Consider the following 16,254-nt stretch of genomic DNA (forward strand, 5'->3'; position numbering starts at 1 on the left):
TACTTATCACTTTACATACGGTATACCCTCATTTTTGTATTGACACATATAAAAAGACCATCATCATTCAATTTATTCATTCTTATAGAAAAATTGTAAAAATATTATTTTATTTATTAAATTATTAGAACCAGTAATGTATATTTTAACTACTTATGACCCAGATATCGATAAAGGTTCTAATATACAATTAATAAGAGCAATTAAACGACAAAAAGCAATCCACTGATCTAATTTTTCACATAAATTAGACCAAATAATTTAAATTTATCTTTGAAAAAAAGCAAATAAAAGTTGATAGTCCAGTGATATATATATTAAGCAACAGTTATTATAAACTGAGAACTTTATAATTTAAGGCAGCTTGACCAATGGAGATACTGGACAATTTCATAATTTAAGCTATTGTTATTGCTTTATTCTGTAGATATTTATCGTATAAATAGCGTTTCGTGACACTGAATCAATGGCAAAACAGTTTTTTTATCAACTGATAAAGTTTTTCCTATTCTAATACATAATTCATATCATTCGGTGTGATGAATGTGGAAGAAAAATGAGAAAAAGACACAATAAAAACTTGAAAAAACTTTTATTTCAATAATAAATGGATACAAAGTAATTTGATCCTATCAAATTTTAGCGCTTAAAGAACAATAAAATAAAAAGGAAGAAAAAAATAACAAATTGACTAGTTATAAATGACGAGAAAAAGCAAAGTTAATAAAATGTTGAACATCAAATATATAAAATTTAGTAACGCTTCTAAAAACAATTAAAATAAACATTGAACAGTTGCAATAAAAATATCGAATAGGTAAAAATGTTGTACTTTGTAAAATATCATATAAAAACTTGAAATATCATTCTTTAAATTCATTAATTAACGAATATATAAAAACGATTCCATGCTACATTCATTTATTTTTAAAAAATAATAATAATAAACAAAAAATTCAAAATTTAAGAAGAGAAATACACGTGTTAATTATGTGCGTATGGAAATTTCTCCAAGTAAATTTTTGATTAAAAAACTCAGTGGCTATATATATATATATATATCACAATTTGTAAAATCACAAATTCATTTAGTTCGCTTGACTAAATGTATTTTAGACTATTAAAATGTTTTCACAACAATAAACTAGTAACAATTAATAAAACATAATTTTAAAATAGCATTTTACGTGTTAAAACCTTATGCTGTAATGTCCCGTTAATTGTTTATTCCAGTGAGTAAGTTAGTTTCTTCCTCAGAAAATAAACATTGCAGTTTCTTCATTCGAGTGTACTGCTCGGTGCTCTTTGGTGTCAAATTTTATTGAAACCTGTAAACAAACGGAACCATTAATATATAATAACGAATAAATAAATAAATATGAAAAATTATATCAAAGATATAGTGTTTTTCTAATAAACTAGAAAACATTCCGGTTCATTTAGCGCTTTAATCTTTACTTAGCTAAGATATTTCGTACTGATTGGGATTTAACTATGTTAAGTTCACTCCTGTTGATGTTTGAGTCGGCTGCTGTCTTAAGAGATTATATTATGTCAACATTAAGCTCGAGAAATCGGTACTCAGTAGGCATATTCGGTGTTATTTAGCCTGAAGCGTTCCACTTTAGATATGACAATCATAAATGATGCGCTCTACAGTTTCGGCTTTATCAGTTGCACAAGAGCAGAAGACACTGCAAGCGAAAATACGTGCCGCTAAATAGCTGTTGATGTTTCCACCACCAAATAGGATTTGAGAAAGGGCAAAGTTGAAATTTTTGAGGCAGCGCCGTAACTAGCCTTTTATGCGCCCGGTGCGAGCCTCTGTAACTACGCCCCAAAACTATGACTTTGTCCAGATCATTTCTGCGCCCCCTCAGGGTCTACGCCCTGTGCCTGGGCACCGCCCTAGTTACGGCACTGACTGTAGGGTAGAATAAATTGGTGACAGCACCTTTGGTCGAAGAACACCATGGCCGATTCCACTCATTGTTGAGATGTTCATAGACTATTCCCATCAGGACATTCCTTTAGCCTAATGTGGCTATATGAATAAAGGCAAGTTTTTATCCAACGAAGCATCTTTCGCTGCAGCATCGCCCTTCTCATTTCCTTCTACACCTGCATTTAGAACCCATGCTTATGGTTTCTTGAATATTCCTAATCCGGTTACCATTAGAATTAAGATTTATAAGAGAGGTCAAAGCCGCTCTAGAATCACTAAAAATTGCAAGTTTTAAGAGTCGGATAGTGTCAAACTCCAATGAACTGCATAATAAATAGCAGCCAATTCAGCTTGGTGTAGAGGGGTTTCAAGGTCGCATGTCACGTGAAAAAACCCACTTTGGCTCCGCCCCTTCGCCATGTTTGTGGTTTAGCTTTCCACTTGCTTAGCTTGCACGTGGTTTGTTATTTGACAGGTTGGCAGCGCTTTTTTACTATTTAAACTTAATAGAACCGCAGTATTTTTATATAATAGACAAAGTTAAAAAAGATGCTTTTCTGGCGAGCTATTCCTGCAGTCTGACAGGATGAGATGCTGTTTTATATGAAGAGGAAGTTTCATTATGGTCAGGGTGTCGATCCATACGAATCCAGAATTTTTCCGAAGCTGCTCCGTAAGAAGCCGGCATCTTCGTTGTGGATCAAGAGTTATGGCCTAGAGTAGAATTTGGTGACATCATAAACTATTTGGTTTTGACGACAAATTACTACACTCTTTCAAAAATGAAAGCTTGCAAACCTTTAGAGGCCCATAACTATCTTACAAGTTGTTGGATTTCTCCTGATTACGTGCTCTTTCATAACGCTCTTGATATACAGTTGGGTTGCTTGGCGTTCTAATTCGGCCCTCTCCTGATATCAGTTCTGGTCACAGTAACGTAATTCATCTTATCTATCTCTCTTTGTTCTTTACACGTCGTAAAACTTCCAAATAAAAGTCTAAAGTTCAGTTCTATCCTTTGGATCGACTCGTGAGAGCTTTCCTCAGGTTTCTTTCCCCTTTCTCGACCCATTGCGACAATTTCTGACCATTGTTTTTCGATTGTTATATCGAAGCGAGTTAGTTCATGCGATTTTCTAGAAATATAAGTGAAAAGAAGGGAAGCTTTTAGAGATAGATTTCTGGGAGGATCTTCGAACGAAAACTTCCAAATGAAGAGAAGGGCGAGGAGAGAGAGGAAGAGGGGAATGATCCTCTTCAGGATGCAGAATTGAATTGGCTTCCGCCAGAGTATTCAAAGCATTATCTCGAACGTATACAGCGGGAAAATCCCAAAATTTATTGGACAAAGCCAAGACAGCAAGATTGAGAAAGGTTTTCATGCAGTACGAAAAGGAGTTGGAGATGAAAACCAATTTCGGAGGCCCGCCTGAGAGTCGGAAGTCCAAGATAGGCTGGAAGTCCTTTTGCTGTTGGTTTGGCAGATGAAAGAAATCCAAAAATCCAATCTCTTCGGGCATCTTTGATCGTTTTAATATCTCATCGATATCGGCTTTCCGGATAAGCGCACATTTTGACAGATTGCACGTTCTCTTAATTCGATTCTCTCGGCGAAATATTAAAAGTTGGATTTAATTTTGCAGACATCGCAGAGGAGTTAGAAAAGGAAATAGCCGTGCATTTTGAGAGACCAAAGAGAGATCCTCTGGAGCAATACCCCCTTAGGGTGTACGTCGGTCGTTAATTTTCGAAAAGAAGGATCACTTTATCGATTTGTGGACATTAATACCCGTTAAATGTGTCTTTAAATTCCGGACGTGACAGGATGAATGAACTGTGACCGGAGGGTCGGAGTCTCTTTGATCCCTCGTCAGAATGTGACACCACCGAGTCTTTCAGGACTCGGAAATCGAGACAGAGTGTTGTTACGTCACGCGAGCGGTCGCGGGTGAGCGGTTACGTCCGTTGGGGAGGTGGAGGAAGGAGAAACGAGAAAGTAAGTCACTCGGAATACTGGCTATGTAACTAGAATAAATATAATAAAAATAACAGAGAATACAGGCGATGCATAGCTAACAGTCTCATCAAAATTTCTAAATACACGTAGAAGAAAGAGTTTCCAAAGGACCCGCGAATTGATAAATACTTTGGTTAAGAAGATTGGCCGTTTAGCAGGGTTTGATAGGTATCCACGTTGAAATGGTATCTACGAGATTATAATCCACCGAAGAAACACCACAGTCCAAAACAATGCCCACGTGTAAAATACTCCACACGGTCTTCTGGTGAGCACTTGGCAGTAGATCGAAGGTAAAAGTTCCGGGCTGTTTTTGCAAAGGTTGGTTTCACTGTGACCAGACGACGACTGCGTGGATTTGTCCTCGTTCTCTCGTATTATTTTTTTTTTTGGGGGTTTCTCCATGAGGTCAGGATCTCATTGTAAGTCGTGTGTCCAATACGTAAATTGCTTCTAAAAGTTCCGGGTGACACACGACTAACTAGATGGATCGTCCTCAATGAGAAAGCAAGTTCGTGAGAAATAATTTTCATGTTTTTCAACAGATCTTTTGATAAAATGGTGAAGCTGAAACAATTGAAAAATTTGATTGAACACCTTCGTCCATTCGTCCGTCACACATCGCAGAGGAGTTCGAAAAAGAAATAGCCGTGCATTTTGAGAGACCAAAGAGAGATCCTCTGGAGCAATACCCCCTTAGGGTGGACGTCGGTCGTTAATTTTCGAAAAGAAGGATCACTTTATCGATTTGTGGACATTAATACCCGTTAAATGTGTCTTTAAATTCCGGACGTGACAGGATGACGATTCGTAAATTGAAATCCAAATACAGTATAACACAGAAATCATTTCCGATGTCTGTTGTTTAAAGACGAATGACGGATGATTCCGTGCCGTGATTTAACATCAGTCAACGAATTGATTTTTATAATGCTTAAAATAGTTTGTAAATTCACGAGTATTCGAATCTGTTCTTGAGTGAACTAGCATTACACCCAATTACACAACAATTCGCCATTGTGATATTCGCGACGAATAAACATCACAAGAGCTCCAGCAGAAGCACACATAAATACAAATAAAAGGTAAACAAACCACAAAAATGGCGCTAGACAATTGTTCATGCTCATGACATCAGTCGTGATGTCGACTTAAAACCTCTCTAAATGGTAGCACAGATTGTAACATTGCCTAAATACATGCTGAGGATTTTCAATTGTATGGGTATATATATTTGACACTTGACCCAACATCATGTTCACACTTAGATCCGCAAAGATATGAACGCCACTCAGAATTGCAGACACAGGTTTAGGATAAAGAGAGATATCAGGTAGGATGACGTCAGCTGGATGCAGTGATCCATTGAAAACGGCCTTATCACATGGAAAAACGTGGAGTCCTGTTTTCCAATAGGAGATGCTTATGAAAAGTGCTGTTATATGCTTCCGCTTTGTTTAAGGACGTTCCTTAATCTGTCTGAAGGCGATAAAATGCACGACCGACTATACTGTTAAGCTTGATTGAAGAACCCGCAAAAAAGGTTAATGAGTACCTTATTATCACGGGTCTGTAGCTCACCAGAGAGTTGCCGATTTTCTCTCCTGTTTTAAATTAGCAGGGCTCCTGTTAACAGAACACGGATAACAGCAGTCCATTTTATCGAGCATCGTGATGGCGGTATTTTTCCAGCAGCAGCCACATAAGGAGGCACTATTAGATTTATAAGGGTCTATCTTTAATCTTAAGATGTATCATCGACTAGGACACATGGCGACACGGCGCTCTAAACAATAGTATTTGTTGAAATTTAGTTAAACTATCCATTGGTCAGTTTTTAAATAAATAGATAGGGGTGTGTAAACAAAAAATCTAAACAAAAATCAGACATCTTTATTTTTGCAATATGGTAATCCGGGAAAAAAATTTCTCAACCCTGTTCATACAATAGTACCCGCTGTTCACAGCGCAGTCACTTCCATCAAAATTCAAATAGACTGGATGATAAAGCGTATTTTTAAGTCTTGAAATCACTCTCACGCATTTTACGCAGCAGAGACCCTCTTTTTTTTTTTTTTTTTTTTACTATGTACAGATATGAAAGTCAAACTTCGATATTTGATATTTAACTTTCCTGTTGCTTTCTGAAGCAAATGATCCTTATTTTGTGACATATTTTTCCATATTTTAGTGATTACTGTACAGGGTTTTAAGAAATTAGACAAAGCGAAATGGATGGTAGAAGGGCTCAATATAAACAATTTTGGTCCTATGAACTGTGATTCGCCTCAACCCTTACGACATACAGGAATCTTAAACTTTTGGTAGTGGTTGCTACCTGTGATGCACGAATACCATACAGAGAAGCCTGACATTACTGTTAACAGTTCTTAAAACTAAGCGTAGAATGCTGTTATTTCACCGTTCTAAATCATCATCATCATTTATTTATGTAAGTAAAATAGATAAACAAAGAAGCAATAAGACAAAAGGCGATTAAGAAAATAAAATAATAAAAGTTTATATGTGCAATTTACCATTGAATTTATAAGAGTAATGCGTAATTGTCTATCCTCTGCCAGAGAAATTGTCATTTTGAAATAGTGTATTGTCCGTTCTGATTAGTTTGTTTATACAAGACCTAAACCCTCTTCCTTTCCTCTTCACGCTCTTGATTCGAATTAAAGTTCGGAGGTGAGGAATCTCACGATGGTGCAGATGATGTCCAGTTCAATCCATTACATTGAAATGTATCTGTTTACGTTTTTAAACTGCTAAACCACGAACAAGGCGCGTGACAATGATGGTGGGCTTTCCTACACTATACACCATGCAGAGCAGTAAACATTTATGGTAACAAAGAAACTAGGAATCAGTATCTCGTAATAGGAGCTGAGACGACTTCAATTTATATGACCAAAATAGCTTATAATGGCCCTCTCTACTACCCATTTTATTTTTGTCGGTCTAATTTCGTAACACCTTGAATATTTTTCCATATTTTGATACATTCTTCACATTTCTCCATATACTGTATCTCGTTTTTTTCTGGCATGTCAGCAGCATTAAAGCGAATGATTGGTAATTACTTTTAGATTTAAAAAGTTAAATTAAAAATCAGAATTTGAGCTCAAGTATTCTTTCATATTTGAATTTTTAACAGTTTAACAACTATTGTGAAGTTGTTTAATTGGGCCTGGCTTTATTCATATTTTTTTTGTATTTATCAGTAATACATAATAAACCCAACTGTCATACTACATACACAATACACAGTTCATACATTTTTATTTGGTTCTCTGCTTCAGAGGAGCAGGGAGTCGAAAAAGTAATCTAAAGATGAAAAAGGCAAAGTATAAGACGTCGTACTTTCAGGGACCAAATATGGTACAATATTTTAGTAGTTACATCATCAAACTAATGATTATTGAAAATATAATTGTACCGGTATCCGCTGCAGAACGATCACTTTCAAATTTTAAATTAATCAAATACTACTTCCAATCAACAATGTGACAAGAGAGAGAGAGAGAGAGCATCTTCATTTTAGATCATGTCCATTGAAAGAGATATTGCTGCAGAACTGAATCTTTTCACTGTAATTGATTTAGCGCTGCTTAAAGCAGGAAAAGAATTTTGTAGGTGCAACTTCAGTACACCTGTTGAATTTTCCAATTCATTGTAAAACTTTATTGTGTAGTCTACTGTCTGTTTTTATACTAAAACACCAACGAGTTGCAACTTTTCTGGGAAAAAACCTCTTAAAAATTGCATAGGAAGCTCTGTTATGAGATTTTATTTAAAAAGTTTTTATACTATTAATTATTATGAAATGACAAAAAGCTTAATTTTGAGGATAGAGATGAATTTTATTAAAAAATTCTAATTGCTAATAACGAGTAAAATCTTCATTAAGTCCAACCCCTCGCGAGATGTAACACGTGACCACCACTCAATCTTTATCTACCAAAATTTAATAGCATCAATGCAGCTTAAATACAAGCTACCATGCCAAATTTCATTTCATCATCATCATCTCATCCTGAGATATTAAACGAAATAGACCAACACATGCATACAGAATTTTTCTTTGTTTTTACTTTCTCGACTGTTATGCATACAAAACAAGGATCACAATTTATAATTAAATAATACAGTTTATATTGTTCGAAATTATAAATGGTAACATTAAATCGTTAAAACATTTTAAAATATATAAATAATGAAGAATCTACAAAATATAAAAAAAACTTAATTTATTGAAGATTTAAAAAATGAAAGAAATAAAAAAAAAACAATTCAAAAAAATTTTACAAATACAGTATAAATTGTTAAATAAGTAATAAACTTACAGGAAAACATAACATAAAATACCATCATTATCACTTTTTAGTTATGTAGAATAAAATAAAACTATTTTTAAGGAAATATGTTAGTTACACAGTGGAATCCCAATTAATCGAGATCCATTTAACCAAGATTTTGCATCATCCAAGGTAAATTGTGGAAGAGTACTTTATCAACAAAGACACAAGAATATAGTAGACTTGTAATGAATTGTTTCATGAATCTTGCCCTGATGATGCACAATATTCTAAAGAGGTTCTAGAACTAAAGGACTTATTATAGTGAGTCCTCATAACAATACAAATTTAAAGAGTTAATAAGTTGTAAATAAATTAAAAGTGTTATTTAAACAAGCGTTAACAATTTAAAAGTCATCTTGTTCAAATAGTATATCTAACCTAAGAATAGAATAAATCATATATTTTAATACATTCAAATCAAATCTATAACAAAACATTTGATAATTTATCAAACACTCATGTTACTTGAGTTTTGGCTATCTGAGATATTCCACAGGCCATCATTACTCTACTTAGAACTCTACTGTAATTCTGATCATTAATTAATTCATAAGTTCTAAACCTAATAATGCATTTCAAAGTACCAAATACAAACTCAATACTATTAGATTCAAGAACAATAAGAAACATATTAAATTTTCATACCTATGTTGTTTCTATTAAGGCACTAAGAGCTTAATCATTCACGAAAATATGAATCCGTGTAGAGCGCATGAAAAAGACTCTACTGTACTTTTTCTATTAATTGTTTTTGTTATTTTATTCTTTCGTCGTTAATTGTGTGAGTTTTTAAAATTCACATTTCTAAATTAATTTTATTTATTTATTTTATCCAATACACTTCATTATTATCTAATACATTGGATATGTTTTATAAACAAATACACTAAAACCTTTGCTATAGCTGTCCTTGTGTATAAGCTGCAACAGTGAAAGTTGTAAAGGAATGTTGACTTTTTCATGGATAAGACGATCTTCCATGTAGGCTGCAGTCTATACCCAAGGTTTTACAATGTGACTCCAGAATAAAACCCGATAGGAAAGGAACAGCATCAGGAATAACTCTCACTATACTATGTACTAGAGTTAATTGATCATTTTTGCCATTTTTCCTTAAAATTATTACCAGTATTATGCTTTAAAATTATTATTACCAATATTAACAGTATACTTTACCACATTTTTCTTTTACGTTTTTGTTACAGTATTTACTAATAATTAAGTTTTCATATATTAGTCACCTTGTGAATAGGCTGTATGCAATGAATTTTATGAATATAACCTTATATAGACCATAAGCTATAGCCAAGGTTTTAGGATATATCAATATTGAATAAAATAATATACTGCTAATAAATTATCATGAAAAATGTAGTGCTATTAATTTCTCTGAAACAAACTTACCGTATTCTTCATCTTCAATAATTTGTGTAAAATGTACTAATTTCCGTGCTTTTAAAGTTAGTTCCATTTGATCTTGAGTCTTACCACAAATTATATTTTCCCATTTTCCTTGACAAGATTTTTTTGTCTGATAAAATTTAATTTTATTGCAAATTTATTATAATTGTTTTAAAAAATATTACAAAATAAATATATAATAACTACAACTGATTACAAAAAACAGTAATCATGTCAATTAATAAACTTACTTATTTAATTATAGATTAAAATTATTATATTATTTAAAATATTAACAATTTTTAAATGTTATTCAATGTTTCAAATTTATACTATTAAAATAGAGTTTCATTTCAGTTGTTTGGAATTGAAACAATAAATAGAATAATACAGTGATTCCAGTATTTTCCAGTCTACATAACCTTTTGTCAAAATGTAAAATTTTATATATCAGGGGTGGGCAAGCAAGAGTTTAGTGGGAGCCAAAACGAAGGTTTTGCAAAATGCATGGGAGCCGCAGTTCTGTACCATTGTGGCGGATAGTATGGTAATATTGGGAAGGATAAGATGCGCAATTTTATTATATAATATAAATATAATATAAAACAAATATTGAGTGTTTTAGTAAACATATTTTCACAAAATTGTGGAAATAAAATTGTAAAAATAATAATAAAAAGCAGAAATTAACACTTTCGGCAAGAGCCGCATGTAACTCAAAAAAAGCCGCATTTGCCCATGTCTGTTATATATCCTTAAACATCCATAAATTGAAAATATTTTGTCATTAAAAAAATGTGGTTTTACATTGCTTTTCTGATTCTTTTAATTAGGATGAGACAAAGACAAATTTGAAAATAGTTAAAGAATGTCATCAAGCAGTTTTTAAAAATTAGATATTTTGATTTTTAAATAAATTATAAAAATAAAAAAATTGTCTTGCAATTAGATAATATAATGATAACTAAGATCTTACTTTCAAGTGGTGCAAGTGAAAAGAAGCTGGACTATTTCTTCTGTTCAACAACAGTGCAAGGTACAGTCTTTTGCTATCAAAGATTGCTGCCTAAGACAACTGAGCATCAGTCTGCCAAGTAGTGTTAAATGTTCCACTTAACACTACTTGGCAGACTTACTACATTTACTACATGTGTTTTTGTAACATTGTGTTAATATCATGCCACAACTCAAGAATGAACTTAAAAATTGAGCAGAGAGCAAATGTTAAATTTTGCATTAAACTTGGGAAATTGCCACAGAGACCCTTGAAATATTTAAGGAGGCCTATGGCAACTAAGCCATGCATAAGATGACAATCTCTGAGATCTGAGAAGGGAAGACTAGTCAGGAGCACAACAAAATACATGTCAATCATTTTTATTTTATCATAAGAGGATTGTTTAGTGGGTATTTGTTCATCCAGGTCATATAGTGAATTCTTTTACTGTGATGTTTTGAGGTGAATGCATGAGAACATTCATTTCAAAAGATCAGAACTGTAACAAAACCAAACCTAGTTCCTTCATCATAACAATGCTCTTGCACACACACTTCAAAACACAAGGGTTTTTGCCAAAAACAACATGACCATATCTCATCTTCCTTTCATGCTGGATTTAGCCCTCTTGTGATTTTTTTTCCTCCAGAATGAGATCGAAGCTCAAGGGCTGACATTTCAGTACAGTCAAGAAGATCCAGTCTAAATTGCAACAAGTGCTTTGAAATTTTCAAAACAATGACTTCCAAGGTGTGTTTAAGGCTTGGCAGAAATAGTGAGATTACTGTAAAAATGTACTTTAAAGTAATAGTAGGCAGATTTAAATTAGTTAAGTATCAAAATCTTTATAGACCAAATCCAGTTTCTTTTGATCACACTATGTACAGTACTTCTTTAAGACTGAGATACTAAGCTCTTGAGGAGTTTCCTTTAAAGATACCAGGGTTCAAAAGAAAATTGCTTATAAGAATGTAATCATAAAAAAAATTTTTACTAGTCTGCATAAACATAAACATTATAATACTGTGAATTATAAAAGAATAAGACTGAACTGAACTCTGTCACAACAGCTTATGATTATATCATGACCTACGTGAAATGTCCCAATTGATAAAGCAAAACAGTTTTCTAATTAGAAATCTTAAACTATTTAATTCTTGTCTTTTTTGGTTATCATATAAATATAGAAATTTGCACATAATAAGATGAAAGGAAAATTTTGTTTCATCCAGTCTGTAATGTTCATTTAGTCACTGCAGCATGGTTTAATATTTTCTCATTTCAAAAAAGTAGTCAAAGAAATATATGCCATTCTGAAAGGGATGATACCAGTAATGTAAGTAAAGGATATCTCTCCAGTGATTCTCCATGAGAAGGGTATAGACCAGGGGTAAGCAACCTTTTTAATCAATGGGCCAATTTAAATTTTAAAATTTTTTGGCAGGCCGCACATAAAGTAACACTTATTAACAATTTACAAAACTTTATTTATAATAAACATTAGAATAAAAAATATAAAATTTTTAAAAAAAGTAAAGACTTCATATACAAATTTTAATGCAAAATAAAAACAAACAAGAAAAGAACAGAAAAACGAATTTACTTGAAATTTTTAAATGAGAAATTTGGCACTGTTTTTTCAATACAAGCTGATCAATATCAGCCGGAATTGATGAGGTAGCTACACGTATGCAGCTTTCTAATCATGCATCACTCAGTCTTGATTGGTGGTCATTTTTGATTAATTTCATGGTTGAAAATAATTGTTCACAAACATACGTACTTCCGAACAGAGACATCATTTGCTTTGCATTTTTTGTCAAAAGCAAAAATTTCTCAGGGCTCACATAAGATCTATAAAAATTTTCGATGTTTACTGAGAAAAATACATTTTTTAAATCGGTATTATTCTGCCTGTCAATCACTTCCATTTGAAAGTCTTCGGGAACAGTATCCACATCGATATTAAATGGCGAGGATAACATTTTCATGGAAACCGCTGTCTTCTCAGCTTTGAACATTTGGAATCGTAATTGAAATTCGTTGATTAAAATGTCTATATATTTTGCGAATTTTTGAGTAGTAGTAACGTTTTCTTTATCTAAATGTGGAAAGTGAGACACATTATTCTGCAAAAGATGCTGTTTCCACAATTTTAATTTGTGCTCAAAGCCCTGAATTTTATCATACAAATTGTGAATAAACTGTCCTTTGCCTTGAAGTTCCACATTAAGATCATTGAGATGCTGAGTCATGTCGATAAGAAACCCAAAATCGCACATCCATTCTTTATTACCAAAATGAGGAAAGGCATATCCCTTCATATCCAAGAACAATTGTATTTCGCTTTTTAAGTTGTATACTCTTTTTAGCATTGCACCTCTACTAAGCCAACGTACTTCGGTATTAAAAACCACGTCGCCATATTCAGTTTCTAAATCTTTCAGGAATTCTTTAAATTCACGGTGATTTAACGCGCGCGACTTTATAAAATTGATTAGTTTAATTATTGGTACTGTGACATTTGGCAAACTCAATCTTTTCGCACACAAATTTTCCTGGTGAATTATGCAGTGGTTAACGAATATTTCCCTTCCTGTGACCTTCTTAATGTCTTGAAATAGCCTTCCCAATACTCCTACCTCCGTGCTTGACATTGCTCATGCTCCATCTGTCGATATACCAATAATCTTTTCTAATAAAATTGAAAAATTTTCCAACACAGACTTTAGTTCATCGTACAGGTCTTTGCCGGTTGTAGTCCCTTGCATTGGAATCAGTGAACACAATTCTTCGGTAATATTAAATTTGGTGTCAATACCATGTAAAAATATAGCCAGTCGTGCTGTATCGCTAATATCGCAACTCTCATCAAGTGCCAAAAAACAGTATTCGAATTTTGCAATGCGTTCACGAAGTGTTGTTGCTATGTTCTCGGACAAGTCTTCAATTCTCCTTGCAATGGTGAATCTTGATAAAATAATTATTATTTCAAACATTAGTTTATCAGGAAATGCTATTTCTGCAACAGCAGTCAGACATTCTTTTATCATCTCTCCATCCGCAAAGGGTTTCATTTTTTTTTGCCAGTATTTGACTGACAACAAAACTAGACTTTACTGCCGTATTTGATAAAATAGCTTGATTTTTAAAAATAGCCTGTTGGTTTCCCAAGTTTTTCTCCATTTGATTAAACTTATCTATCCGGAGTTGTCCTGTTAGGTTTTTATATTTTTGTTCATGTTTTGTATTGTAATGCCTTTTTATGTTATATTCTTTTAATGTCGACACAGTCTCTGAGCATATTAAGCATACAGCTTTATCTTTGACGAAAGTAAAAAAATAATCGAATTTCCACTTTTCTTGGAAATGCCTGTGCTCATCCGCAACCTTCCGTATTTTTGTTTGCTTTTCCGACATGCTATTATGGATTAAAAATTTGAAAGTTAAAAAAATTTGTACTTAACTTAATTTTGTATAAAAAACTCTGCATACTTGTGTAACTTAATTTTGAATTAAAAAAACTCTAATATTACCTTTTTGACAATAATATTGCACTCACACCTTTCAAGAAACACAAAAATTGCTAAAATTGCTAGTTAACAGCTTACCAATCTGACTGATTGTGTGACAGAAGCAAACACAAACAAGCACAGACGCAGCGCGTTCGTATTGCATGTTTGAACAAGTCGCCGACAAGTGAGTAACTCGTCACAAAAAATTGTTTCAGTTTAGTATGTACTACCATTTTATTATAATTAATTTTATAACAATGTATTGATGGGAGAAAGTCGATAAAATAAATTCAATTTTAGAAATGCTTGGCGGGCCGCATAAACATGTTTAATAGGCCGCGTGTTGCTCATCCCTGGTATAGACATTTGTAATGTGCATCATGAACTGCATGCTTCAAATCACAATGTTTTAATTAACTCAAATACAAATTCAACAGCATAGAAACTAACATGGAGATTTCCCAAGAGAATAAACTACAGAAATTTTCCAATAAATTTTTTGTGTAAAAGCTAGTGACATTGGTGATTTGAAAAACTAAATGAAAATGTTAAAAAAATTACATCCAACATAATACCAAAATTTTCTCTAAACAAAAGCTAAAAGATATTGTATTATGCAAAATTTTCCATAGTTCTTTACATCTACAGCATGATTTTGTAACATAGGTAATATGTCTGTATATGATTAATAGTATATGGTGTATTGTAATATGATTTTCAATGTGTGAAATTTTTTACTCAAATGATTTTTTAAAATTAACTGATAAAAAGAATTACTTTTTAAAATTATCTATGGATGATCAAATACTTATCTTTATTGTCAAATCAAATTAATAATTAAAAGATTTATTAGTAATATACTTTAATGAAAGAGAAGAGAAAGAACATTCCAAAAGAGAAGTAGGCCTAGAGAATATCCAGAGAGTCAAATATATAAAAATCAGGTACAAATAGATTCACTATACATAAAAGAGAAACTCAGCAAGAGAGCAAAAATAAATAAAAATAAGACAAAAAGTCTCAAACTTTGCCTATCAGTTATTTTATATATATTAAAATCAACCAATATTGAATGTCATAGTCACTTTACTCAGAATTCCTGATGAAATTCTTAACTGTTCTTCATATTATTAATGGTCATTAATTATGTCATTTTATAGATTAATAAAAATATAGGAAAATGTATTTAGATATAATTCAGTATTTTAACATAAACTTTAAAGAATTCTATCACTTGCTTTCTTATTTCATGTATCTTTTGATTCCACTTTGAATATTACCAACATTTGTAACCAAAGTATGAAAAGTTTATTCCAAACAAATCAGAAGAGGAATGAGAAACTGATATCTCACATCACTTCTGATAGTTTTTCTCTTAAACTCACTTGAAAATGGAAGGATCAAGGAAGTATAAAAAAATTAATTCTGTGTTGATCTTAGGCAAAGAAAATACAGAGTGTTATGGAGATAGCAAATGATCAATTAAAATTTCTCTATTGTTTAGCAATAAAACTTAAGCCTATAAATTTTGCATGTTTTATAGTCAGTTTATTGTTGTTGTAATTTATGTGCATTATCATTCAAATGAGTTATGCAAAGCATCAGTTCCAAGCACAGGCAATTTGTGATTTTTTTCAAAGTTAATTAACACAATAAACTAAAAACACTGAAACACTTGGGATCACTATATGCCTTCATAGAAAATCCATAAAATCATTAAACAATATATAGAGAAAGGTACAGCAATATAAAAGCCCAAGTTTATACATTGCAGGTTGTAAACCGATTGTAAAAACCCCAGTAATTCATCATAGGGTCTTAGACCTCGGTAGTCAAATAAAAATTTAATTATGAATACAGTAGAACCTGGTTAAGAAGTTTCCAAATTAGAAGTTTAATTTCAAAAATCCCAATTTCTTCTGCATAAAATGTGTAAACTTTTCCCATACAGGTCTAAAATGTTTTCATTTAAGAGAATTTCCTGCTTAAGTAGATTGAAATCATTGACCATT

The 16,254-nt window shown here is 32.4% G+C and overlaps 1 protein-coding gene across 4 annotated transcripts in view; it reads right to left on the minus strand.

The window, feature by feature from the left end:
• Positions 1-1,166: 1,166 nt before the first annotated feature.
• LOC136968390 (transcriptional activator Myb-like) overlaps positions 1,167-16,254 on the minus strand; it is an 81,768-nt gene continuing 66,680 nt past the window's right edge. For 3 of the 4 annotated variants that reach the window (XM_067262406.1, XM_067262407.1, XM_067262404.1), the window contains one exon: positions 9,689-9,860. In XM_067262406.1, coding sequence (XP_067118507.1) covers positions 9,690-9,860 — 171 coding nt within the window. In that variant the 3' untranslated portion in view covers position 9,689. Of the gene's footprint in view, positions 1,329-9,688; positions 9,861-16,254 lie in introns of those variants that run through there. The other variant, XM_067262405.1, reaches the window with a different exon arrangement.

This window comes from Centruroides vittatus, unplaced genomic scaffold (assembly GCF_030686945.1).
Source record: "Centruroides vittatus isolate TY-2023 unplaced genomic scaffold, ASM3068694v2 contig_1457, whole genome shotgun sequence".
NCBI classification, from domain to species: Eukaryota; Metazoa; Arthropoda; class Arachnida; order Scorpiones; family Buthidae; genus Centruroides; species Centruroides vittatus.